This window comes from Drosophila persimilis, unplaced genomic scaffold (assembly GCF_003286085.1).
Source record: "Drosophila persimilis strain 14011-0111.01,24,50 unplaced genomic scaffold, DperRS2 tig00000732-arrow-arrow-pilon, whole genome shotgun sequence".
Classification (NCBI taxonomy): domain Eukaryota; kingdom Metazoa; phylum Arthropoda; class Insecta; order Diptera; family Drosophilidae; genus Drosophila; species Drosophila persimilis.
In genome coordinates, this window is record NW_020825345.1 from 1,294,936 (window position 1) to 1,322,904 (window position 27,969).

At 46.1% G+C, this 27,969-nt stretch overlaps 1 protein-coding gene and 1 long non-coding RNA gene across 13 annotated transcripts in view; one reads left to right on the top strand and one right to left on the bottom strand.

Annotated features, from left to right (window-relative positions):
- Positions 1-3,837: 3,837 nt before the first annotated feature.
- LOC6601153 lies at positions 3,838-4,380 on the bottom strand. The gene is made up of 2 exons (XR_003409112.1): positions 4,056-4,380; positions 3,838-3,999 (listed from the first exon to the last, which is right to left on the bottom strand). It is a non-coding gene; the product is annotated as an uncharacterized LOC6601153 (long non-coding RNA).
- A 1,231-nt stretch (positions 4,381-5,611) lies between these two features.
- Positions 5,612-27,969, top strand: part of LOC6601183 (platelet binding protein GspB) — a 45,250-nt gene continuing 22,892 nt past the window's right edge. For 11 of the 12 annotated variants that reach the window (XM_026992338.1, XM_026992342.1, XM_026992340.1 and 8 more), the window contains exons 1-2: positions 5,612-5,990; positions 12,910-14,399. In XM_026992338.1, coding sequence (XP_026848139.1) covers positions 12,917-14,399 — 1,483 coding nt within the window. In that variant the 5' untranslated portion in view covers positions 5,612-5,990; positions 12,910-12,916. Of the gene's footprint in view, positions 5,991-12,909; positions 14,400-27,595; positions 27,767-27,969 lie in introns of those variants that run through there. The other variant, XM_026992349.1, reaches the window with a different exon arrangement.

Below are 27,969 nucleotides of genomic sequence, written 5' to 3' on the forward strand. Positions count from 1 at the left end.
GTTTCTCAAAGATTAAATTTAGCAATCAAAACACTTGTTTATACTTTTATTGCGGTTTTTCTGGTCGTTTCATTAAACCCAAAAAAAATGATGTTTCGCCACTTTTTTTGGTTTTGTGGAGGGACGCGCGCTTTTGCGGCTGTAATCCTTTTTGCAGACCCTTTTTTGCTGTCGGTTATTAACTTTGGGGACGTACTGTACCGGAGGCAGAAGGCTCTGTCTATCCTGCCGTGGGGCCGACGTGATTTCCGAGTGGGGTTTCGGGACTCCGAGAGAATCCGTCGTTTGAATCTGTTTCCTCCCATGTTTCATCCCGAGCTATTTTCGTGGCCGCCTTTTGTGGCCTTTGGGGCTGTTCTGCTGTTGGCCCGGAGCTGCCTTTCGGGCCACTGTTTCCTGTATTGTCGGGCTGTCTGTCGCTGCGTCTGCCACAAAGTTGATTCAATTTTCAGTTGACATTTTCGTTTGATTTCCTGCCACTTTCAGTGTCACTTATTGCCGGCGCGAGCCCATGGAACCCGGACCTAGGACCGTTGGAAAAGTTGGCTTGCGACAGGAGTTCCGCCTTGCCTGTGGCTTTGATTTTCCATGGGGAGGAAAACTCCATGCACCGGCCATCTACGGGGGCCATTGCCTTTTGCGTTGTTTGTTTTGTTTTATGGTTCGCTCTCTCTCTCTCTCCCTCTCTCTCTCTCGCTCTCTCTCTCTCGCTCTCTCTCTGTAGGATGCAGTCTCTTGCTGTTGTTTATTCTTTCTCTGGGATGTTGCATCTTTCTGTGGAATCATGCCTTTCGCCATGATTCGCATTCGCATTCGCACTCGCACTCGGAGGATTGAGCTGTGTCGCCCCGCGTCTACGCCTGCGAAGGGGCATGAGAAAATGGTTTCGATGCAAAAGAAACACCGTCTAAGAGGAGTGCAAAAGAGAGGTAACAGAGTCACGCTAGGCAGCAGTTGGAGGAAGCCCTATTAATGTCAAGTTCATTGCCACAATCCATCCATCCATCCAGACGAGAGAGGCAGAAGCGGGGGGTAGATGGGGCAAAGGAGAGGTGGAACAGCCAGATGGGGAGATGGAGAGAGAAAGAGGTGGAAGCCGAGACGAGATGGAAATGGAGTCCATGCGGAGTGCAAGTGGCATTTGAAGACCATTTATTTATTATGGTCAATATTTGTGCAATGTGCAACATTTCATTCAGCTCCGCTCTCGCCTCGCCTCGCCTTGCCTCGCCCCCCCTTGCCGGCCGGCCCCCACTTTTCTTTCTGAGAAAACTGGTTAACCCTGTCCCGTCTCTCGCTCTTTGCGGATCTGTGGCCACTTTTTGTGGCGCAAACAAAAAGAAGAAGAAAAAACTTGCTTTGGCTTTGAATATTTTGCTGTAGAGTTATCTCTAATGATAAGACCGCACCGATTGAATCCATCATAATCAATAATATACTCGTATAATATTATAAGCAGAAATATGTGGGTTTATAAATGCTATATCTTATCACTGGACGGACCTCGTGCCCCGGGACTACCGGCATCGGCATCGGAATCGGAATCAATTTGTCAGCAGCAGCCTTGAATGTGCAATTAAAATTGACATGCAACGTGAGGCATGCAGCAGGCATCTCTGCCACTCCTTGCTGCTGCTGCTGCTCCTCCTTTCGGGCATTCATTTTGCAACAGTTGCTGCCCCTCACTTTCCCCACAGCTAAGCCAAGACGAGACCTTGGAAAATGCAATTTTCCGCCAAGACAATAAATAATGAAAGAGAGAGAGAGGAGAGGCGAGAGGAGGAACTCTTTAGGAACAAATATAGATGGTATTGCCCCATAAAATGTCCCATATTGCCCCATATTTTTGTATTCCCTGAATGGTTCTAATATATCGTATCGTATCGTATCGTATGTATCTATAAATTATGGCCACACATTTCTTACGGGATTTTCTTCAATTACTTTAATTGGAATTTCATGCCAATTCCCATTCCCCCCCTTCCCCCTGTCCCCAATGCCATTCTCTATTCCCCATTCCAGGCGTATTTGTAATTTTAATTGTAATTATTATTGCAAGATTATCCACTTGTTGGCCATAATTATCCATTATCCCATGACGACTGGGGCTGGGGATGGGGCTGTGGCTGGGGCCTCCATTCCACTCCACTCCACTCCACTGCACTCCATTCGGGCAATTAAAATTGAAGGCGTATGCCGTTTAGTATAACACTTGCATGCTCCACTGATTTGATGATTTTTTCGTTCAAATTACAAACGTTTTTTCCCATGGCTTACTGCTTCTTGTGGCACGCAAAAGTGTGGCAATTGGCTTTGATTTAAGCCGCAAATCGCTTAATGAAGTGGGGATAAAACAGCAAAATACTTTACATACAAAATATCTTAAGAAAGTACACGACTTTTTCTCAGACTGGGGCTTTCTCCTGGTCTTTAGCACCTTTAGCACTCTAATCTTTAATATTCGCTCATCAAAAAAACAAGCAAAAACTTTACTAGTTTACTCTTGAATCAAAAATAAAGCCAAGAATATTTTCCCACTGCCACACACACACACACACACAGATTTGATTGGTCCATGGTCCAGACATCCCACCTAGCGGGGCTCTAAATAAGGCAAAACAACAGCCTCTCTCTCTCTGGGACTGGTACTGGAACTTCTCTTTGGGGAAACAACCTCTAAACGAAGCAAGAACCAATCCAATTCCAGACATTACATGGCATGAAATGTCTCGGAGTTTGGGCCGCGGCTTCTTGCCGCTGCTGGTGCTTCTGCCCCCATAAAAGGTCATGAAAAAGTAGTTTACTTCTTCTTCGTTTTTTCCATACCCATAAAAAGCAGCCCCAGCAGAGGCAGGCAATAAAGTAAGAACAAAAACAGGGCCAAAAACACACGAAAACATAGAAAAACCCCGATCAAAATCTGCAAAGAGCGCGGCCTTCAACGGGAAAACGAAGGCAAAAGATGCTGCAGAAATCCCATCGAAAGCCCGAGTTGGGATTGAACGTTGTCACATCCAATATGATATGATAATTAGAGATATTTGCACACCACTGAAGCATCATCGATTGGCACATGGCCCAAGCCGACGGCAAACCGTTAAGAGCCGACCCGAGTCTCGATCTCTTCGTTGGGAGGCCTTTGGGGAGGGGGTGGGGGACAAGGCAATAAGCCCCAGCCAGCAGCAGGCTAATGATATGAGAAATCTGATTGATTATAATTGAGTGGCTCGATTGACAGGAGGAAGCCTTCAGCTCCAGCTCCAGCCCGAGCTCGAGCTCCAGCAAACAAGCCGATTCTAATGCCAATTTATTGGCACTTTCATCTGACATCTAGTTTATGCAATGCAAATGTCAAGCAAGACCAGCAATTTCTATAATTATACACTGGAATGGGGCATCGGGGACTCTCTGATTATGGGCTTGTGAGGCCAAATCATGTGACCTTGTTTCTGTTCTTGGGGACTCGTTAGAGCAGACATTCCCTGAAATTATCGGTATGTGGCAAGGTCCTTCTCTTTTTGTTGCAGGAAATTATGTAATAACATATGATCCCTGAAAGAAGCATTTTTAAATCATATCTTCCATGGATATTTGTAAACTGGAAACTTTTTGGAGCTTAATTTTGTGGAAGATCTAGGTTAAAGTCTTTTAAGTTCTCTTATGACTAAAATTAGGGATAAATTAAACTAAAAGTACAAATTCGAATGAAGAACTTTTCTTTTTGAAGAAAACTCTATTCAAAAGTGGGGTTAGAAAAGAAAATGTGAGGTTACAAAAAGAAATAGTGAGGTTATGGGAGTAAAGGTAGGGTTTAAAAAGAAAGAGCTGGGATAATAATTAAAATTTCATCACAATTTGGGTATTTATTATTATAACTTTTTCATGATTCCACAAATTCATTAGTCCCTCTTGATTCCATAATTTTGTCACCATTCCCATGGCCCTTGCATTGGCAGTAATTTCGACTGATGTCTGGGAAGTACTTTTCGATGTAGAAGACTGAGGAAATAGGAATGTGGAAGAATTAGGGCTAAAAAATAAGTTTACTTGTTTACAAGTTGCTTCATCAAATGCTTGAATTTGTCTGGCCTTCCAGTGGGGCTGGCTCCGCGCCATGGCACTTGCACGGGCACTGGCACTCGCTTTGATTGAAGTCCGTCAGCAGCTCGAGGAATATGTTCTTGCAGGCCAGGGAGCACTCCTCCAAGGAGCTGAAGTGCGACTCGTGCTGGCTCGGCTTGCACTCTTTCAGGCAGAACGACGTCATGGCGTTCATGATCATCAGTTCGGTTTGTTTCGTTTCCGTATCGAGTGCCAGCGTGTCCGCACTTTTGCCCATCCTGTTTCCCATCTCAAAATTGTATTAAAAGTGAATTTATTTGTTTCTATCAAACAATAGTCGGGGAGAGTTGTGACAGTGTTTACTAGATCGAATATTGTGCTAAAAAACTTGTATGAATTCGGTTGAAAAGGTGTTTTGTAGAAAACCTATTGGAAAGTAAGGTTATAAAAGAACAAGTCAGGTTAGGGGAGCTGTAAGTGAGATTCCTATTCCTTGTAGAGCAGCTGTCATAAGGAATATGGGAAAGATTAAGGGCACATAGGGCTATGTTCGAAAAAGAGTTGAAATATTCCACAAATCAGTTGCTATGGACTGTTACCAGTCGCCCGAAGGTGCGAGTGCGAATCTCGGGCTGGAAATTTGCAGAAATTTGTGATCATTTGCTGCTTGAATCTCTGAATAAACTGCAAGATAATGGCATACTCGTACGTAATCTTCTTCAATCAATGTTAAGTGATTGTACACTCGACTTTCTCTTGCCACACACATGTGCATATGTATTCCATTCCGGACTAAGCTGCTTGCCCCACGACCTGCCGGCTTCAGCTCTAATTCCCCGTTGAAATTTTGTACATTTTTGTTTTGGATGAACGCACGCATTTCTCACGCACTGTGAAACGGGGAGAAATTGTTGGAACAACAAATAAATTAGACAATTACAATGCGTTGAACGGATTGTTCATGGGAGAGAGAAAGAAGGAGAGACACGATCGAGGGAGAGAGTGATAATAAGAGGCAGGGAGGCCGGCAGGCAGGGAGAGGGAAAGAGCTACTGAAAGTGACGCGACACTTTTGATTACCACCTTGTCTTAATAGCACACCTTGCAAATGATGATTATGCTTTTGATGATGATGGCAATGCCCCGCGGGGCTACTGTAACCCCTCGTACGCTCTTTGATTATCAATTTTGACTATTTTTGGTGTGTTTTTTTTGGGGGGAAAAAGACTTTCTCTCTGCCGCCGGGGCTACACTCGATTGGGCTTCGGCTCTGCCACTGCTGGCCACCGGCACTGTTGTTGCAAATGAAATTAATTGCTTCCGTTTGCAACATTTTACCCTTCGGAGCGCCCCAGGGCTCTGCGAAATGTGTGGCAATTCTTTTGGCGGAATAGTAGCTCCCTTTGGGCGGTAGGCGGTAGGCGGTAGGCGGGAGGCGGCTCCACGGTTCACTGAACCCCAAAACGTCGTAGAGCTCAGGTTTTTTGTTTTTTGCATCTCTGTTTACTGCAGGCGCTCACCTTTTTTTCTCTTTTGGTTTCTTTTGCAGAAATTTGCATTTTCATCTTGCGCAAAAACAGCGGAGAAAAAACACAAACACAGAAATGCTGACACGGATGAGGCCAGCGGTGGGTTGATTGGGGGCTGAAAACAGTATCCACAGTATCCACAACATCCACAGAAGCAGCAACAGGAAGTGCCGAACGAGGAGTAGGAGGAGCTGGATCTGGAGGCAGCTTCGAATATCAAACACCTCGAAAACAATGACAAATGTGTGGAGAGGAGTCTGCCTCTAGACTGCCTCTAGGTGTTGGCCAGGTTTAAATAACACAACAATAGAGAGAGAGAGAGCGATACACGGACAGGAGGCGAAGGAGCGCAAAGCCAAGGACACACAAAGGAACATCCCAGAGTTGCACAAACAAAAGGTGAGTCCGGTGCGGATCAAAAAGCGAGTTAACCTCTGGAGGGGCAAAGCCCCTCGAAAAGTACTCTTCAAATTTACTTGGGTAGCAGATTTTCATTCTCTAACATTGCCATCTTTAATCTTGGAAAAAGGAGTCACATTTCCATAGCTATTTCGTGGAAATTCGTGGAAACATTACCGCACAAATGGTGTTTTAGTAGGTGCCCATGCCCATCTCCATCTCTCCCATTTGGGCCATAAAACCAGGCGCACACACGGCAAATCCTTTTGGCCCCGAAAACGCGGACGGTGGCTGGAGTGGAGGATAAGCAGCCAGAGATGGGGAAGTGCTGTGGTGGCTCCCGGCCTCATCCTAGGGGGCTGCTCCTTAATTATGCGCACACGAGACCCATTCGGGGGAGAGAGCAAACACAGGAGGAGCTGGCAGGAGCAGCAGCAGCACACGACTAGCCCTGAAGGGTCGTCGAGGAGCCGCTCCCTTCGTGGCGCCATGTGTTTTGGTTTATATGAGCAGGGGGTCGCGAGGGTTGCCACAAAAATGATATACGTAATCACTGGAATCTTAAAATAGGAGAACCATCTGGTGGAAACATTTTCTGGGGCTTTTCCGCGAAGACCAGGACCTTCGACCTTCAATTTTCAGAACTAACGAGCTGGGGAGACATCCTCTAGCCGCAACCCGACCCCAGAGGATACGAGGGCATGTGGAAGACCTTGATGATGCTGTCGTTGCATCTTTCCATCGAATAGCCCTCAAAGAAGTTGGATCGAAGGTTTTCGGGGACCAAGGAGTGTGCTTCTCGATTCATCCTTCAAGAATTCCATGTAGATACTCGATGGAAAGACACAGAGACTATTCGGCACTCCAAAAAGCATCATCAGTGCGTCTTTCTGAACCATTTTTTGGTTTTTGCTACCTGATGGAGATATATGCAAATATCGGCATCATTCGAGAGTGGCAAACCCTCATCCTGGATCTAAAAATAGTCTGTGCGGCGGCTCGTGGCGCTGCTCTCATTCCAAGCCACTGATTCACACACACACACACATGCACGGGCACGGGCACTGTGTGCCGTCCCGCATGTGGCATGTGGCATGTGGCGGCGGCAAGGCTCATTTGTCAGGCTTATAAAAGTCAATCAATTCGATTATGCAAATGGATTGTTGTGTGCGATCGATGGATGCAGGCACCAAATATGCCCCAGCAACGCCGCATCTCTCGATTGGGAGCGCCTCTGGAGGCGTCGCTGGCAGCGACACTTTGAAGACTCGCCTGCAGACTGCGGCCAAAAGAGACCCCAACCCCAACTCCGATTCAGATCCAGATCCAGATCCAGATTCAAGTCTCCCCACGGCTTGGTCTACGACCCACTCGAGCGGGGGCTAGACGCGTGTGCAGACCGACTCTTTTGCCAACTTGTTTTCCCACCGTTTAATTGGCATAATTTGTCGTAACAAGAAAGAACCCCAACGAGGCAGAGAGGTGGAGTGGCGGAGCGAAGGAGCGGAGGAGCGGTGGAGCGGAGGAGGGGAACGAACCACAGAAACAAACCCCAAGAACTACATTCGAGAACAAACGACAACTTGTTTTCGTATTCGTATCAAAACATACATCTTGAATTGTGGCAGCCACAGACCAGACAATAAGTGAATGTGTTGGGGGTTTGGGGCCTACGCGGAAAGGCGAAAAGGTGGTGCCAGTGCCAGTGTCTGTCACGACAGTTGTCACGACCCTGGCTCCAAAGGCAGGTTTTGAGATTGTAAATAAAAGAAATAAATGTTACAAGACTTCATAAAAATATCAACTAAAATAACCACTAAAAAATCTGCCTTTTAGAGAGCGAGAGAGTGAGAGAGAGAGTGGGAGATCTTTGGAGTCCAAGGTTTTGCTCTCGAGATTAGAAGGGAGGCCTGAAATGTCTGCCACAGAGAATTGGAGGCCAGAGATTGGTAATTGGAGGTCTCAAGTGTTTATCTAAACGAGCGATGGGCACGAGCTTGCTCGGCAAAGGAGAATCCTGACAGTAGTATGAAAACAAAATACATGTTGTGTGCGTGATAACCCCCTTTCGCTGGTAAGGGATGATCGGGGCTGAAAGGCGTCTCCTTGTTCCATTGCGGAGCGTGGCATTATCTTTGATCTTGAAAGCAGAAACAGAAGCCCATGGCAGAGGGAAGTTGACCCCGCAACAACATTGTGTTCTCTGCTCATCAGGGGAGCTTCCACTTATGCCGTATCTTCATTAAGAAATCAGTTTTCCTGGCGCCTAAGCTTTTTTTCTTGGCTTCATTTCATTTCATGGGAAACTATTAGACCGCCCAGAGGGGGGGCCTTCTTTTCACAGCATTAACAGCACTTCGTTGGCTGAATAGACCGGGCAGGTAGGCGGCTACGTTCTCTAATTGCTACCAATCTTTTGTGCTCTCCACTCCACTCCCCACCCCTCTCCGCGCCTCTACTCTCCTCTGTGGCCCTCTCTCAATGCCATTTACAATGGGGCCATCATATCATTGTTGACATTGTTTTCGCGTTTCACGCTCAAGAGAGACTGAATGTTGACGCAATTATAACACACATGGCGTTGCTCTGCTTGCCTCCTCCTCCCCCTCCTGCTGGTGGATCGTGTGTCGCCTCCGCTGCACGTGTTGCACGGGGGCATGGGGTATGGTGCATGGTGGATGGTGCCTCTACTGCTAACGAGAGCAATTTAACATTGGTTCCTCCTCTACTGGGGCCTGCCCTGCCCCGTCGATTGTGCAATTAACATTTATGCAAAAATTAGAGACACTGTAAACTAGTTTTTGTTGTCATTTGCAAGGCGCTAATGATGATCGTTATCGTCATCGTTATCGTTATGATCGGGGCCATTTAGTGTGCGGAGATTATAGCCCCATTTGATGGGGGGTGTCGGAATCCGGGCTCAATGCTAATGATAATTATAACTGTTATACATCTGCTAAGATTGCAAATTGCAGGCAAGACAATGGTCAGTGGAGAATTGTGTTCAATTTGTGCCTAAAGGAAACTGTTATACGGGCAACTACTGCATGGGAAACTGTTATAACGAAAGAAGTATCTTGGTCACCTTTACGCGATCTTACGTCCCACTCTGAATGGAATGTACTAGTCATGGCTAACCATTACAATGTATAACAGTTGTCACAACTTGTATAACTGGTGTAATGCATATCACTTATCGTGTATAACAGCTACAATGTGCATACCAGTTGAAATTCCACACACAACAGTCACGACATGCAACATATGCAACGTATAACAGTTGGAAGCGTATCATTGTAATCGGAAACTGTATCCATCGGGGAACGGTTCGTCGGGAACTGCAGGGAGAACGTATGAAAGCAATATGTTGAAAGTATTCCATTCCATTTCATTCCATTACAATGTATAACAGTTGTTACAACTGCAATGCATATCACTCATCGAGTACAACAGCTACAATGTGCATACCAGTAGAAATGCCACACACAACAGTCACGATATGCAACATATGCAACGTATAACAGTTGGAAGCGTATCATTGTAATCGGAAACTGTATCAATTGGGGAACGGTTCGTCGGGAACTGCAGGGAGAACGTATAAAAGTAATAATTTGAAAGTAATTCATTCCATTTCATTCCATTACAATGTATAACAGTTGTTACAACTTGTATAACTGGTGCAATGCATATCACTCATCGAGTACAACAGCTACAATGTGCATACCAGTAGAAATGCCACACACAACAGTCACGATATGCAACATATGCAACGTATAACAGTTGAAAGTGTGTCATTGTAATCGGAAACTGTATCCATCGGGGAATGGTTCGTCGGGAACTGCAGGGAGAACGTATAAAAGCAATATTTTGAAAGTATTCCACAAGGAATTCTGTTTCCCAATAATAAACAATTATTCCGTAATAACGATAATAAACGTCATTTAACCACTTGAAAATACAATCTCCACGAACCATTAAATTGAATAAACCCCCAGAGACAGACAGAGAAAGAGGGAGAAAGAGAGAGATAGAGAGAGAGAGCCAAGGACAATAGACTCATGGGATACTCATGGTACTATTAATACTCGGGCAAAGCGGACAACCGAGCCCCGAGCCACACAAAGGCTATACGGACTATAAGGACTGTGCACTTGAACAGAGCTGTCCATTCATTCACATGTCCTTGCTCTCGCCGTCCCCCGGCCGCTGGCTGTCCATTTTGTGCGGCATCAATTCGTAATGAGGGGCCGAATGGGCGGACAGTCGGATAAACGTGTCATTAAATCAATATCTGCGAGGCAGACAAATAAATCTGCCAACTCTTCAAATATTCACGAGTACTGTGGAACGCTTGCAACATGGCGGTGCCCTCCCCGCCCCAGGGGCGCATACGTGATATTTTAAGCGATGCTTTTACGCTGCCATTTGTCCCCCGTGACACACTATAATACGTACTATAGAATCGTACGTACGGACGTATATCTATCGCGTAACTCTGCCCCTGGACGATGATGCGAGTGGTTCTTGGATAACAAAAGCAACCAGATCACCGGCTAATTTTGTCTCATTTTAATCTCCATCTCCCGCTCTTTTATCTCGCCTTAATCTTTATCTCCGGCAGTATCTCCCTATTCACGGTCACATGAATTGCTTTGTGCTTTGTGCATTGTGCATGGAATGGATTAGATTAGATTGGAGGTTTTCCCCCCTAAGCGTAGCAGTATCTCGTGCTTTGTTTTGACTTCTGACCCCTCCCCCTCATCCACATCTATTTGTCAGACGTGTCTCGTGCCCTTTCGACTCTGCAAACTGTCATACAAGAGGTTGATCTTTTCACTCTGCAAACTGTCATACATACAGAGGCTTTTCGGATGGCCCCGCCATAGTCTGTCGCATTCCGACCTTTGTCTCACCGCTCCCCGCTCGCCGCTCCCCCCTCTTTCTCTTTCACTAATTTTGAGCAAACAGGTACTCCCCATTCCATGGGATTGAACATATACTCGCACTATCGGGGCATTTGTTTACCTCTTCTAGTTGGTCTGGTGCTCGGCCGTATACTTCTTATTGACATTGCGATAAGTTCGGTAGATACTTCTCTCTGTTCCGCCACAGACTGCGCTTTTTCCGCTCCCCGCTGACACATCGCAAATACAGAACCTTATACATAGAACGAATATATGGAAATATTGTGGGGGAGCTATTTCTGTGCGGGGCCTCTCTTTGTGCGGAGATTCATAATCACTTGAGCTAAATATACAGCTCTAATGATTCAGATGATTAGTGCAACACTCGGCATAGAGCGCAGAGCTACTACTGTACTGCGAGTATACGCATACATATGTCTTCATACAGTGGATACACCTTGTCCCCCACCAAGCCGGATCGAATGCCCGTCTGGTATGCTTTCAAATTGGTACCGGGATGGGGGCTGTCTATCCTGGGGCGCCCACCGTCCCTACCCTATCATCTGTGCTACGAGCAGGCCGTACTACACGCAGGATTCGGGGGGAAACTGTTCATTGAATGTTCATATTGAGACAAATAACGGTTCCGATATATTTCTGTCCTACAGTATGACTGTTATACATTGCAGCTGTTATACGTGTTAAGGGTTGTGCATTCCAACTGCTATACATTGTAACTGTGATACATCGCAGCTGTTATACATTGTAACTGTTATACGATGTAAATGTTATACTTTTAACTGTTATAAATTGTAACTGTTATGTATTTTAACTATTATACATTGTAACTGTTGTACATTGTAAATGTTATACTTTGTAACTGCTATACGTCGTAACTGTTGTAACTTTGTAACTGTTATACATTATAATTGTTATACTTTGCAACTTTTGTAATTTGTAACTGTTGTAATTTGTAACTGTTGTAATTTGTAACTGTTATACATTATAATTGTTATACCTTGTAACTGTTATACATTGTAACTGTTATACGTAATAACTGTTATACTTTCTAACTGTTATAAACTGTAGCTGTTATACCTTACAAATGTTGTACTTTGTAACTGTATTCCTGAAAATGTACTTTCTGAGCCCTAAGGTCGCTCTACTGCTGTTTAAAAGCAAATCAAATCTTAATACTTTTCTATCGGTTGTAGGGCACCTGCTAAAACTAACGTACATAGCTCAACGAGCGTAAATCAATACTCGTACCGCCGAATTCGATAACAGTTTGAGCATTACCCTATCAGCGGATGAAACGAATACCACTGCAAATGTTGCTTTCAATGTCGCACCGACATTCCACCTCACCCCACATCGGTCTCTCTCTCTCTCTTAGTTTCTCTGAAGAAAGCCCCTCCAGCTGGCAATGCCTTCTCTCTTCCTCTCTCTCTCTCTCTCTCTTTCTGCCCACACTTCCGCTCTTTGCTGGCCCGAAAGCACAAATAAAACAACTAATTTGTTCACTTTTTCGAAGACTTTCACACACAACGTAACGCACACAGCCGTAGAGCCGTACAGCCGTAGGTGAAGGGTCCATCAGCCATCAATGGGAGCATTAATTGTGTTTGATGTGCAGAAAAAAATAATAAACATACAACAAAGGAAAAATCATAAAGTTTTATGCGAGATACTATCCGGGGAGAAAAGAGCAAAAAAGTAAAGGTGAAAATTGTGTGTGTTTTGCGAAAGTGTCTGTCAAATCGATGGGAGAAAAATAAAAATGGCAAAGGTAACCCACAAAACCCCCCAAAAACCCCCCAAAAACCCCACGAAACCCCAAAAACCAGAGACCACACAAACCACAATAATCGTAAAAAGGTAGTCGCACCGATTTGATCAGTTTTGCGGATCATTTGGGGCGCGGCTGCTATCAGTTCAGTGTTTAGTCATAGAGATAAGCTGTCTACATGTTTTCTGATATAATCAATAGTTTCCGTTCTTGGTTTTTGTTGCAGCTGCAGTATGGAGAAGCCCATGCACCATGCCCCCGCGCCAGCTGCCGTGGGTAAGGTGAGCCAAATCGCGAATATCTTCCAGCGGAAACCCATCGAGATCCAGCCCGTGGAGCAGCTGACAGCCGTGGCAGCCGCGCATGCAGCTGCATCGGCCGGCGGCGGCGCCCCTTCCCATTCGGCGAGATTCAACAATGCCCGGGCTCTCTTCGAGAAGCTTGGCGTCGAGTCCAATTCGAATGTGAGCTCCAGGCTGCTGCGGAGCGGCTCCCGGGAGGACAATCTGTGCGACGGATCGGATAGGTCATCGTCGCGCTCCTCGGATCGCTCGCAGTCGCCGCCCAAGCGACGCACGCCCTTCCCCTCGGGCGTGTCGCTCATTCACAACAACAACAACGCCTCGGTGGCTGCACAGAACGGATCGCCGGAGCAGCGGCTGAGCAACAGCAAGTTTATAGTGGAGCCATCCTCCCAGACGCCCCCCACGTCGGTGGTGAAGTATCCGCAGCACAATCTCTCGCGCCTGAAGACCAGCGGCGGCGAGGAGGTGACCCCGACACCACCAACTGGCGGATCAGTGAGTGCACTCTTCGCCAGCTCCGGGGCCGACAAGCCGGAGAAGCCAGAGCGGAAGTTCAACTCGCGGGAGCTCATCGAGAAGCAGAAGAAGTGGACCTCGCACTTTACCAAAACCAAGACGACGCGCACCCACAGCGATCTGAACCGGTGCGACATTATACGCACGGTCCCGGGAACAGGGCTGATCATGGACAGTGGCGAGAAGGCCACGGCCAAGCCGGCCATGGAGCCGCCGAACGCCAGTCCGAATCCTCCCATGCGGCACGCCCCCAATCAGACGCCGCCGGAGATAAAGCCAAGGAGCGGAAAGATTGGGAGCCCCGTGAAGTCGCCGCCACTGCCGCCCATTCCGGCGGTGAAGCCAAAGAATGTCAGTCCGGTGAAATTCAATCCGGATCGAGTGCGCTCGTCGCCGACCAAGAGCGCTGTGGAGCCCTCGCCCCCACCGCCGCCCGCCAAGTCGGCGGCCGTGACGGCGGCCATGCAGAGATCCCTGCTCCAGGAGCAGCAGCAGCAGAACACCCAGGCGGCGCCCATTCCGCCCGAGAAGCCGCGCAAGAAGTCCATCGATCTGATTGAGGACCAGACGCCCAACCTCTCCACCAACTGCTCCACGTCCTCCTCCTGCACGTCGCCCACCAGCAGCGCCTCGAACAGCGCCTACATCATGCAGGCGGCCAAGCGGGGCTCCCTGGACGCGGCAGCCACAGGACACGGCAACGGCCTCAGTGGCAGTACCAATTCGGCGGCCTCCTGCTCGCCGGTGGCCAGCGCCTCCTCGGGCCCCTCCTCCCCGGTCCACACGGAGGATGAGAAGCAGGAGAACGAGTCCACAGAGAAGTCCGAGCTGATGGAGCACTACCACAACAACAACTACAACAGTGTTCCCAGGCGGCGACGCAGCGAAAATGAAGGTGAGTTTTTTGCTTTTTTTCTTTCCCCATGAATGAAGTCCGACCTCATTTAAGGAGGGTCTCCCAGGGTCTACCTGTGGATGTCATTGGATACTCCGCTGGATTAGCTTTTGTTGGATTTCCATTCTTTCCTTGGGAATGCACTTGCTTCCTTCCTTTCTTACTTCCTTTCGTGCCTCGCCTCCTGCCTCCTGTCCTCCTTTGTTATAAAATAATTGGCAGCTTTTATAATTTGGAGAGCCACAGAGCCCAAGTGCATTCTCAGGTCATTCTTGAAAACTTGCTTCATTTGGAGCCCAGGAAGAACTTTTGAACTTTGTTTGTGCTCGAGTTCAAACACCTTCGAGACCTCTCTCTCTCTCTCTCCCTCTCTCCCTCTCTCTGTGTGTGTGTGTGTGTGTTCCAGGTCTCGACTTTATTGTGGAGCCTCCTGGCTGGCACTCCCTCCCCCCGCGCCGTGCCATTCTATTTCATTGCATCCCACATTCATTACAAGTTTTTCTAAGCGGCGTACAAATCGTGACTTGTATACCACCGCCCCAGCGCCGCCTTACTCGCCGCCTACTCCCCCCTCCGACCGCTCTCTGCCGCTTACTTTGTGGCTGCAACTCTGGCGGAGACTCTGAAGGCAAATTCCAATATGGGTCAACCAGCAGGCATATCAAATGCAGCCCCCCAACAAGACAGGGAGAGAGGGAGAAAGAGGGGGGTAGAGGAACGTCAGCGACAACGGCTCGACGACATTCCAAGCGAGCCTTCCCCGCTGCCTCTGCCTCCTCCTCCTCCTCTTCCTCCTGTGAATGCAGTTCTGGAGCTATGGAGTGCAATGCTCACAATCTGTCGTCTCGTTGTCCCATCTTCATGGTCCGAGGCTCGTCGTCGTCGGCGGCGGCGGCGGCGTGTGTTTTTTTTTTGTTGCGGATTTTGTTGGGATTCCCCCTCCTTTGATCCCTCACTCCTTCACTCACTCTTCATCCTCCATCGAGTCTCCATACATAAAATTGTATTAATGCCAGATTAAGAATTCAATGATGCGTTGCTCCTCTCTCTCACACACTCTCACACACTCTTCTATGCTCTCCTCTGGCCTGCTGCGCGCATCAGCTCCATTTTCTGCTCCTCCCTTAGCTCTGGTCTCCCTCCTTTCCCTGGCCTCTGCTGATTTCTATGGCCGATTACAAAATTGAAATTGCAGAGACCCCAGCTTCCGCCTTCCTTCCTTTCCCGCGTGCCACAGACAGCTCTCAGTTCCAGAGCTGCTGCTGCCGCTGCTCTGCTGCTGCTGATGATTGCATTGCTTATCTGTGGAGGAGCAGTGGATGAGTGGATGAATAGAGAGGCTCTGTTTTTAATTCATAAATGGCAGTGTGTCTGAAGTGCGGGGGCGTGGCTCACCTTGATTTATTGATTTCCCTGTTGAGTGGCCGAGGGATTGCGGTATTGCGGGAGGGAGTACTCGCAAGGGAATGAACTCCAGTCGATTGGATTATCTGTTGAGAGGTGGGGCGGGGGGTATGGATGGATGGATGTTGGCGTAGGTTCAGAGGCAGGCATTGCGGCTAGAATTATGCAAGTCTAAAGTAGAGTGAAACAGTGGTGTACAACCTATAAAAGGCCAGCCATTCCAAGCCATATTTCACTTGAAAAATCTTAAGTGAAACTTCCTTAATAGCACTTTTCCTTGGAGTTGTATTCATTCTTCTCATGTTTCCCTATGCTTGGGCTATTCTTCTATCCCCAACCTTAAGATTCGATGGCTGTTAACCTCTTAACGGTTTCTCTGACCCCCTCTTGCGCAAGCCTCTGGCTATTTGCTGCGACGTCTCGCATATTTTACTTACTATTCTTCGGCTGTTGTTTTCTGTGCTCTTTTCAAACCGCTGACACAGCACTCGTCATATGCTAAGCGCCCTTCGTAATCGTACCCCGTACCTCGTACTGCCCGTACCCTGTACTATGCACAATACACCCTTTACGTGCACCATGGCACTGTCAAAAGTTGAGACATGACAGGAACACATGAATGGGGAATAGGACGGCCACTGACGGCACAGGGGGATGGGGTGGAAAGAGAAGGTATAAAGGTATCTACAAAGAGGGGGAAAGGGAAAGGGAAACGGAGCCCCAACCGAAGGCTGTGCTGCATGGCACAATTTTTGAATGGTTTGCCTGTGCCGTCTGTCACATCCAAGAGTTTATAAATAACACAACGGAAAATACTATTCATCCACTACGACTACGACGGCGACTACTACTCTCTTGAGATGGGCCTAGATGCGGGAGCAGAGGAGACCCCAAATCCAAATGTGTTTTTATATGTATGTATCTGTGTTTGGCTATAAATTATGTGGACGCTGCCGCTGCTGCTTCTTCTGGTGCTCCACTTTATATCAAAATCAACAAAAAAGAGACATGACGTGGGGGCTGGGCTGTGACGGAAGGGATGGATGGGGGTGTCGAGTGTGCCGTTATGAGGAGTTCGAGGGGAGAGTGTGCTGAGGTCGACAAATATTTGATCACTATGTTTTCTGATGGTTAATCCCAAAAGGAAGGTATTATTTATCACAAATTAAAACTCTCAAATATTGACAATTTGTTGGGGGAGGGAATGTGGCGGAAACTCTGGTGTGGCGGATGTTGCAGTCCGCAGGGGCACACATATACATACATTAAAACCAAGAGAGAGAGAGCGCGCGCGAGAGAGGTACACACTGTCCGGTAAACAGCCGCATTTGCAGTATATGCAATTAGTACAAGGTGGAGGAACTTCCAGAGAGTGCTCTCTATTTGTTTATTGTTTTTGCAAGTTCAAACTTAGGGAATTCGCAAAAAAAAAGAACGAGAAAATAATGGGGGACCGAGCATAAGATACACCATGCTCTCTCTCTCTCTCCTTCTGGTCAAACCCCTATTATCCCTGATTAAAGCACAATTTTATGCCCGCAAATAGTTTGTTTACCTTTTTCTGTTTACATTTTGGTCCACCTCTAGCAGAGCGTTGCCACTTCACTGAAAATTGTTGAGAATAAGCTTTCAGATGACAGCGCTGCCACATCGCTGAAAATCTTTTCCAATTGGCTTTAGGCGAGCTTTCATTGTCCCCTCCGAAAGCTCTCCAAAAAGCTAAAAGTTCACCGAAAAGCTTTTACCGCTAGTACCTGCTAACCACCAACAGATGTCGCCAGTGCCAACTTATTTTCAAATAATTTTCATTGAGAAAAATGATTGCACGTTTTTGTTTGCTGAGGTTCTTCCTCGAAAGTTCGTTGGCCTCTCCCACTCCGCCGCAGCAGTTTCAACGACAGATGCGTGGGTTTTTGACATCCACTTGCCGACAATTTCGCAACATTTCTACGCCCCCAACCCCCTGCCCCGCTCCCCGATTGTCTGTCTGTCTGCTTTGTTGTCCGCATAGTTTTGTCCAAGTGTCGCATTGGCCACCCAAGAATGAGCAGCCCCCACTGTCCATCTATCTGTACTCTTCCCCCTCTGCTCCCCACTCCTCTCGTGGTCATCTGTCTGTTGTTGTCTGGTTTTTCGCTTGATTTCTTTTCAAGATTTCCCCGCACTGATGACGTCCATTGCGAAAATGAGCTCGAAAAATGTTTTCACGTCAAAACGCTGATGATGCCACATTTTCGTTAGAAAAAGACATTTTCTTTCGCCATTTAAAAGTAAAATTGATTTACCTTTCGCTGCCGTTGGCTCTGAACTTTTGTGCCACTAAAATTGTATTTTTATACCCTAATCGTATATTCCATAACCATTTCGCTCGCTGAAATCTCTGAAATTCTCTGAGGAAATTCGAAGAAACTATTTTCAGTTAATTTCCCATTTTATAATTAGATGTCTTTCGCACCCTTCCTCCGCCCCCCACCGACTATCACTAGCCCGAAATTTGTCTCGACTTTTGAGTGATGTATGCCCCTACCACCTACCCCCTACCACCTACCCCCTACCACCTACCCCCTACCACCTACCCCCTGCCCCCTACGCCATATCCCTGTGACAGCGAAGGAGAGAGAATATTTCTGGCCTTTCCCAACATTTGGTTTTTGTTGTGCTTTTGTGTGTTTTTGGGGGATTTTGCAATCTGGCAGCCTGACAAGTGGCGCGGCGGCCCTCGCACGAGCACTGGCAGGAGGGGATCGGGCGCCGCCTGGAGCACCCTGTGTGTGTGGTGCATGACAAACGGAACTTTGGGGGCTGGCTGCCACATGTCTGGCCCCAACAAGCAACGCAGCGGGCAATTTGCCAAAAGAGAGAAATGATCCCCGAATCCCCGATCTCTCTCTCTCTCTCTCTGTCTCTCTCTCTTTCTGTGGGATGCTGAAAACTTTTCTCCGCTTCGGATCGGATCTTTTCAGTTGATGTCGCGTTACGGTGGCGTTTCCATTGATAAGCGGGCCAGAATTTTCGTATTTCAATTATATTCGGAATCGCTTACAAAAAAACAACCGAATGCGAATCTCTGTAGTAAATCTCTCGTATCTATTCAAAGTGGAAAGAAACCCTGCAAAAACCCAAACAAATTTGTTGAACCCCGAACAAAAAGTTGAATAGAAAAGAGCCAAAAGAATCAAAACAAAAATTATACGAAAAAAAAAGGAAAAATATTCCATATAGTAACCATTCGCTTGGGGCGTGATTCTAGAATTCTAGAGGGTTTGTTCTCGCATTCTGCGAGGGGCACGTGAGGTGGCACACAGATTTTTCAGGGTCTAGTGATAACAGAAGCAGACCCATCCTCTCTATCCCGCCCCGCCCTCTGTTTGGGGGCTCTGGTGTCGGTGTCGGTGTCGTTTTCGGGTCTGGAAATGTCTTGAATGTTGCGGTGAGGTCTGGCTTTGTCTCTGGGGCTTTGGTGGGGCTTCGGAGGGGCTGTCATTCAGTTCTAATGTGATTGGCCCCACTGCAAGGTGTTGTTCTTTGGATTCATTCAGAATCATATACGGCCGGATTCTGTGATTGAAAGTGTGCAGGAATACTACAAGTGGTAGGTAGTCACTGGCGGCTCATTCCATAAGTGTATTTGAAGGTAAAGACAGAGAGAAAAGGAAGAGCACAAAATAAGTATAAAACAGACCAAAACGTAAAACAGAAAATAAAGTGTAAATAAATGGCTGAAAATTCGAAGAAAATATGTGAAAAGTAGAAGAAAATCTGATAAGAAATTAATAGGAAAATATAGAAAAAGGAAGGCAAAAAAAAGGACTAAACATAAAGAAATGAAGGGATTGAAGGACAAGAAGCGATAGGGCGGTAAACAGGGCAGAAGAGACAAAGTATAGATGAAAAGAGGTCCATCGACCGATGGCGAAAGATCGAGAAACATATGGATAGGAATCCAAAAGATCTATATACATTATTTGTCTTTGTTTGTTGTTGGATCTTGAAATATGGATTATGTCTTCATCTTCCACCCCAAAAGAATCTTTTCTCTTTGTTTGTTGTGCGGATCTTTGCGGATCTTGGATGCAGTTCAGCGAACTCCTTCGAGAACGAGTATTTTGTTGGAATTTTTTTGATTTTTTTTGTTGTGTGGCGACAAACACAAAACACACAAATGCGAGCGAGTCGCAGGAAAATATTTAAAAAATGCATTCCCATGTGTGGCAGAGTGGCAGAGTCTTGTTGTTGTTCTTGCGGCATGGCAACAGGCAGCATTGTCTAGAAGGAAAGAAAAAGAAACCATTAAAGAGATATTCTTCTAAGACATTTGTCTGACACTTTTAGATGGTTTCTCTTTTCCCCTCGTGCTTCTTACGCCCGCCCGCCCGATGCTTCTGCCTCTTTTCCACCCGAGTTTATTTTCAAATTTGAAATTGTATGCGACAAAAACAGACACAAAAGAAGAAGATACCACACACACACACACACCACACATACAGATGAAAAAATGTTTGGAATTGTCATGTGTTTGCAGTTTTTGGCTTTCAGCCTCCTTTCAGCCATTCCCTTTCCTCCCATTCCAGTGGCTGCCTCACATTCCTCGCCCGAACACTTGAGAGGTTGCAAGATACTCGCTTGTGTGTCTGTATCTGTATCTGCATCTGCATCTCTGCCATCGTTTTGTCCATTTGCATTCCATTGAGATGTTGTTTGTTTTCCTTTCCTTTTTGGCAATTAATTGAATGAATTTTCACTGGAAACTAATACCTGTATAGAGGATATCGTTTTTCGTTTTCGATTATTTGCCAAAGCCATAAATTATTGAATTTATTGAAGGAACAAAAGGAAATTCGATTGGCAGAAAGGTCTCAAAGGGATATACTATGACATGCAAGAGGATCTGCCACATTCCCATCTGCAAAATGATGATTTCCGATCTGAATGATATATTTCTTCCGTTATCTCAATAATTGTTGAATTTTTGTGACTTTTGCTTACACATTTTAAGGCTTTTTTGCCACGTAAGCTCTCTGTTGCAAGGCAGAGAGAGAGAGGGAGACTCCTGAGCAACAAATCATATCTCCATGGGCCACTCCTCCTCTGTGGGCGCAGAGAAGACTATCCTTTTGTCTCGTTGCTGCGTTGCTGCGTTGCTGTTTTCATTATGTGCACACGTGTATGGGCCTCTGCATTGTCAGGACTTTTTGGGGCATTTGAGAGTTGACCTAACGAACCGACAGGCGCACAAAAGGAAGGCCAGAGACCACCAAACCCAAGGAGCGGACGCGGAGGCAGAGGCAAGCGACTTTTGCCAAATCTGCTGCCACATGCTTGCCATCTTTGCCTGTGTCTTGCCCCTTGCATCTCTTCGCTCTCGTTTTACCCGTTTTTCCCCTCTTTTGGCCTCTGATTTTGGCACATTTTGACAACAACTTCCGTTTTGATACCCTCGAACAGGCAACCGAGTGGCGGAGGCATCGCCGAGACCATCAAGCACATATCTTTATCGTTTTCCTCCGATTTCTGGACGGAATATTCTGATAATCCAAGCAGAATTTTCCAAGTGATGATCAAAATCTGATGACTGTACCATATAGGAGGGTACCATAAACAGAATAATGGAAATTATCTACCGATGGGGCAAAAGGGTATCAAAAGCCTCGGTTCTAAGAGATGGATCTCGCCTTTGGATTGTCTTGACATTTGGGGGGTTGCTACTCCCTCTTTTTGTTGCACTTTTATCCCTCTATCTTTTGTCTAATTTGGCGCTCTCTTTGTTGTGGTTTCCTCAGCAATTATTAAAGCATTTTCATGTGCAAATTCGGGTGGTTGGGGGTGGGGGTTGGGTGTCTTTGTTGCTTAGAAGAGTCCTATTAAATGCATCTATTCTGGTTTTCTTCTTTCCCTTTTCCCCATCCCTATGGCTGTCCCTCCCTATGGTGCCCTCTCTCTTGTCCAATTTGCTCTCCTTTTTCTCCATTTCTCTGCCATGAAGCCCGTGCGAATCGTTCGATGCATACTCGATGCCCCTTTTCCTTCCTTCAACTACTCTCCGAATTTATTTTATTTATAAATCATTGATTTATTTCAAACTTTTACGCAAATTTGTCTTCTCTCTCACTCCCCTTCTCTGGCTCTCTCTCTCTCTCTCTTTCCCTCTCTCGTTCTCGTTTGATTTGCCATTTCTTACTTCTCTCTTTAATTGTCTTTTGTTCGGTTTGTTTTTTTTTTATTCCTTTTTTCTGTTTCTGTTTTTTTTTTTCTTGCACCGAGAATGTATTTTTGGCCGAGTTTTTCATTAATTTTCGCATCTCATTATACGAAAACACACACGGAGAAAACGGGGGAAAACTTGAACGCCAAATGGGAGGAAATTCGGGGAAAAGTTACGAACAAATGTGTGATGTGTATGTTTCCCCCCTCCCCCCCTTTCCAACCCATCGTCGATTTTTCATCGATTTCAATTGCGTTTTGTTTATGGCGGCGCTGTCTCTGTCGATCTCTTTAGCCTCTCTTTCTGTCTGATTCCCTCTCTCCCCCTCTCTCTCTCTCTTTTGATTACCTCAACGAATGGCCTTCGGTTTTGGCTTGAATTTTCTTCCAAGTTTATTTACTTGAACCGAAAACAGAACATTACACATACGCCGCATTGGCCTTGGCCAGAAATGAGGCGCTCTTTCTCCCCGCTTGCTGTCTGTCTCTGTCTCCGTCTCTCCCACTCTTTCATCATTAAGTATTCATTGCTACTCTTAATTAAAAGCGCACGCATCTCTAATTGGCATTAAGTATACGCCAGGGTGCAGTGCTGCACTTGACCAGGCCAACAGGCAGCAGCAGACGGCGGCAGGGAGGAAGGACTCTTGTAGGAAGGCCAAATCCCGTAGAGAGTGGGGCAGAGACTGGATCCCGCTGTAGTCGATTCCCCCACAACAGTTTTCCGGCGAGATATTATGGAATTTTTCCTTCTAGAAGGTGCAACAGATGCAACAGACACCCAGAGGTCGTGCACTGCTGCTTCTACACCTTTTGTATGGTCCCCTGGGGAGCCCTTTATACCTCGAGAGCCATGCGGCGCTTTCGACGCCATGTCGCAAGATCTTTTCGAGCCTTTTCTTCCGGCTTCGGACTCTTCCCGAGGCTATTCGATGGAACTGGGCGGAGAGGGGGACTCCTCTTTCTTTATTGGGTTTCCCCAACGAATAATGGTTACTATATCTTTAAAGATCATTCAAATAATGTGCATACTATCCCCGAACAAGTGCTGACAATATGTGCAATCGAAAACAATAGAAAAACGAGTGCAGTCAAGTGAAGTGAAGTGAAAGCCAAAAGGAAAATGTGCCTCAGTTTGCGGAAACTTTGTCAGGCCTGTCGAGGTTAGTAGGGGACTGGCAATCGTTATGGAATGTATAAACCCATAAATAAACCCCATAAATAAACCCATAAAAACGATTAAAAACTGTTTAAAGAAATGCCAAAACTTCTTTCATTCTTGAAAACGAAAAGCAGATGACCCCCCTCCCCTAGTATCCAGCCAGAGATCCCACAGATACTATATAGAATCTATATTTATGCCACTGCGTTGACAGCTTTAACGTTTCTCGACCACAAAGCAAACAAAAGTCGAAAGTCGAAAGACGAAAATAGGAACAGAACAGAACAGAAATCCCAGGGAGATAGAGATTTGCCAGAGAGAGATAGAAGTAATGGGAGAGTATCTTCTGATCCATTAAAAATATTCCATATATTAGTTGTTTGTGTATAAATAAATAAATTAGGAGAATGCATGCAAGTGGAGGGAAATGGGGGAAAGACAATTAATTAAACAATTCATTGAAAGTGTCAAAGCATCAGTCCATGAATCATCCTCCCGATAGCGAGAGAACTATCCTATCCCGAATCTTGCCTATAACTGTTCCGCGAAAGCTTTCCCTGGGGAACTATCCCTAGAAACATCCTCCAAATGTATCTTAGAGCCCTCCTAGAAATATCCACACAAAAGTATTCCGCATAAAATTATGCCCATGAAATAATCCTACAAATATTCTGTGAAATATCTCCCGGGATGTGTGACTATTCCTGGAAATATGTATCTCTAGAGCTCAGCAGAAATATACTGAAACTACACTATCAATATCCCGAGAACTATCCTCCGAAATCCCTGGAAATATCCCCAGAAAAATGCCCTGAGATATCTGCCAAAGGAGAACCAAGCCTAGACCGACCTTTCCATCCATTCGTTTGTTTGTTTCACTTGTTTTTGGGCGTCATTTGGGAGCCTTGTGTTCAGAAATTCAAAATTTCAGTAAATAGAAATCACACACAAATATTCGGAAATACCGATCTCAAGGTAGTGCCTTGAATAATGTGGCTCCCAAGAAGATGCAATCGCCGTTTGGTCTACCCTCCAGTGGACGACGACAGGTACACGCCAGATCGACAGCCCAAGCCCAGGGACTCCAGCCAGAAGAAGGGGGTACCAGAAGGGGGGAAGCACCAGAAACTGAAATACCAGTTCCAGGCCCTGCCTGAAGCATTCCACAATTCTCCGATCTGTCCACCACCGAGCCATGGGGGGCAACAGTCGAGGCGCTACAGCATCCCCTCTCAAGTGAGCCGCCCGCCGCGCTTCAACACAGGAGGATATGGGGCGTTTGAGGATTTCGGAGCTGCCTGCCAAGCGCCTCCTCCGGCTTCTCCTTCTGCCCTGATGGCTTATCCAACAGCTTCCAAGGTGCCAGTATCCTTCAATAAACTTCTGTACCTTGATGGTCGCATTTGGGATAACGGATCAGGCCGGGAGCAAGGGTTCAATAGATCGCTCCTGATCGAACGGAAGGGAACCAGACGAGGCACACAGACGAGAACAGTGGCCTTCGAGGAGGAGTGCGACTGCTAGGACACCGATGCAACTCTGCAGCCGAATCTCCGTCGGGAAATAAATTGCGTCACGAGCTTCGCGGCGAATCATCCGAGGGAGTCAACGGCTATTTGGAGAGAGAAGGTGTGGCAGTGCCACACAGAGGAAGACAAGACACAAATTCCCGGAGGGAATAGCACTGCGCAGCGACAGTATCTGTTCTTCAATATGCCAGAGGATTCGATCAAATTGCTGTTCACTTGAGAGAGAAAGAACGAGAATTTACGAGCCTACAATTTCTAGAGCTCAGCCGATTTAAAATTAATTTAAATTAATAAAAGTTTTACTATATTCCCGCGAAAAAGAATAGGCAAAATGATTCATGGTGGCGGGATGACTCACATGACATGTAATTTGTTCTGTGGATATTTGCATTCCCAAGAACAACACAAAGAAATACAAGTTTTGCGGTTTGATAAGAGAGGGCGTGACGCCTGGTTTAATTATACCCGATACTCAAAATGAGTGTATTAGATTTGTGGTGAAAGTGGATGTGTGTAACGTCCAGAAGGAAGCGTTTCCGACCCCATAAAGTATATATATTCTTGATCAGCATCAATAGCCGAGTCGATTGAGCCATGTCTGTTCGTCTGTTCGTCCGTCTCTCCATCCCTATGAGCGCTTAGTGCTCAGAGACTATAAGAGCTAGAGGAACGATATTTTGTAACCAGATTTCTGTGATACGTCACTGTTACAAGCACCCGACGACACGTTCTGACTGACTTTCTGTCTCTCTCGCACGCACTCTTTGTCGGTCAATGTTAGCGCCGTCTGCCGGACGAGAGCCGTACTGACTAAGTATGGGGTATAAATGTAGAGCTGCGGTCGCAGCAGCCACTCACAACTTTCCCCCTTCTTTTTTTTTTTGTTTGTTATGTTGGTGCATCTTTTGTATGAACGTCTGTGAAGTTTTATTTCAATCTGTCAATTCATTCCTTTTTTTTTTTAGTTATTTCCTATCGACGTGTCATAGACATTTTTTACTATGTAAAAAATCAAGTATCGTGCAGCGATTGATTATTTTTTTGCAAGGTTTAAAAGCAAAGGAAATTCATGACCGAATATTAAAAGTCTATAAGGACTCTTCGCCTTCAATAAATTGAATTTAATTTAATTCAATTAATCAAAACGTGGTCGTAGGAGCCTTAAAGACGATCCACATCAAGGACGTCCAAAATCAGCAAGAACACCAGGGTTTATAGAAAAGACATAGGATATCGTCTAGGAAAATCGTCGAGTGACTGAAAGAGATCTTGTAGAAGCCCTAGGCATCCCTTTGGGCAGTGTAAGAAATATTTTGACTGAAAAAAGATTTCAGAAAGCAAAATATGTGCAACATTTAGAGCCTTTTCAGGAGGATAAAGTGGATTTTGTGCGTCGATTCATCAATATGAATGAGACTTGGGTTTATCACCTTGATTCTGAATGAAAACAAGAGGCTAAAGAGTGTGAACATGGTTCTTCGGCTCCTAAACTAGTTAGTGTCCGGAAATCGGCCAAGAAAAGCCCTGCTAAATGCCTGTCTTCTCGTGTTCTTCTGTCCCTTTTCCCCATCCCTATGGCTGTCCCTCCCTATGGTGCCCTCTCTCTTCTCCAATTTACTCTCCTTTGCTCCATTTCTCTGCCACGAAGCCCGTGCCAATCGTTCGATGTATACTCGATGCCCCTTTTCCTTCCTTCAACTACTACCCGAATTTCCCGTGCACTCTTTCCGATTTATTTTATTTATATATCATTGATTTATTTCAAACTTTTACGCAAATTTGTCTTTCTCTCTCTCTCCCCTTCTCTGGCTCTCTCTCTCTCCCTCTTTCGTTCTCTTTTTCGTTTGATTTGCCATTTGTTACTTCTCTCTTTAATTGTCTTTTGTTCGGTTTGTTTTTTTTTATTCCTTTTTTTCTGTTTCTGTTTTTTTTTTTTCTTGCACCGAGAATGTATTTTTGGCCGAGTTTTTCATTAATTTTCGCATCTCATTATACGAAAACACACACGGAGAAAACGGGGGAAAACTTGAACGCCAAATGGAAGGAAATTCGGGGAAAAGTTACGAACAAATGTGTGATGTGTATGTTTCCCCCCCCTTTCCAACCCATCGTCGATTTTTCATCGATTTCAATTGCGTTTTGTTTATGGCGGCGCTGTCTCTGGCGATCTCTTTAGCCTCTCTTCCGCTCTCTCTCTTTCTGTCTGTGATTCCCTCCCTCCCCCTCCCTCTCTCTCTTTTTGATTACCTCAACGAATGGCCTTCGGTTTTGGCTTGAATTTTCATCCAAGTTTATTTACTTGAACCGAAAACAGAACATTACACATACGCCGCATTGGCCTTGGCCAGAAATGAGGCGCTCTCTTCTTTCTCCCCGCTTGCTGTCTGTCTCTGTCTCCGTCTCCGTCTCTCCCACACTCCCACCATTAAGTATTCATTGCTACTCTTAATTAAAAGCGCACGCATCTCTAATTGGCATTAAGTATACGCCAGGGTGCAGTGCTGCACTTGACCAGGCCAACAGGCAGCAGCAGACGGCGGCAGGGAGGAAGCGACTCTTGTGGGAAGGCCAAATCCCGTAGAGAGTGGGGCAGAGACTGGATCCCGCTGTAGTCGATTCCCGCACAACAGTTTTCCGGCTAGATATTATGGAATTTTCCTTCTAGAAGGTGCAACAGATGCAACAGACACCCAGAGGTCGTGCACTGCTGCTTGTACACCTTTTGTATGGTCCCCTGGGGAGCCCTTTATACCTCGAGAGCCATGCGGCGCTTTCGACGCCATGTCGCAAGATCTTTTCGAGCCTCTTCCTCCGGCCTCGGATTCTTCGGCGGCGATTCGATGGAACTGGGCGGAGAGGGGGACTCCTCTTACTTTATTGGGTTGCCCCAACGAATAATGGTTACTATATCTTTAAAGATCATTCAAATAATGTGCATACTATCCCCGAACAAGTGCTGACAATATGTGCAATCGAAAACAATAGAAAAACGAGTGCAGTCAAGTGAAGTGAAGTGAAAGCCAAAAGGAAAATGTGCCTCAGTTTGCGGAAACTTTGTCAGGCCTGTCGAGGTTAGTAGGGGACTGGCAATCGGAACGGAATGTATAAACCCATAAAAACGATTAAAAACTGTTTAAAGAAATGCCAAAACTTCTTTCATTCTTGAAAACGAAAAGGAGAAGATCCTCCAAATCCTCCAAATCCTCCAAATCCTCCTCCTCCTCCTCCTCCCCTAGTATCCAGCTAGAGATCCCACAGATACTATATAGAATCT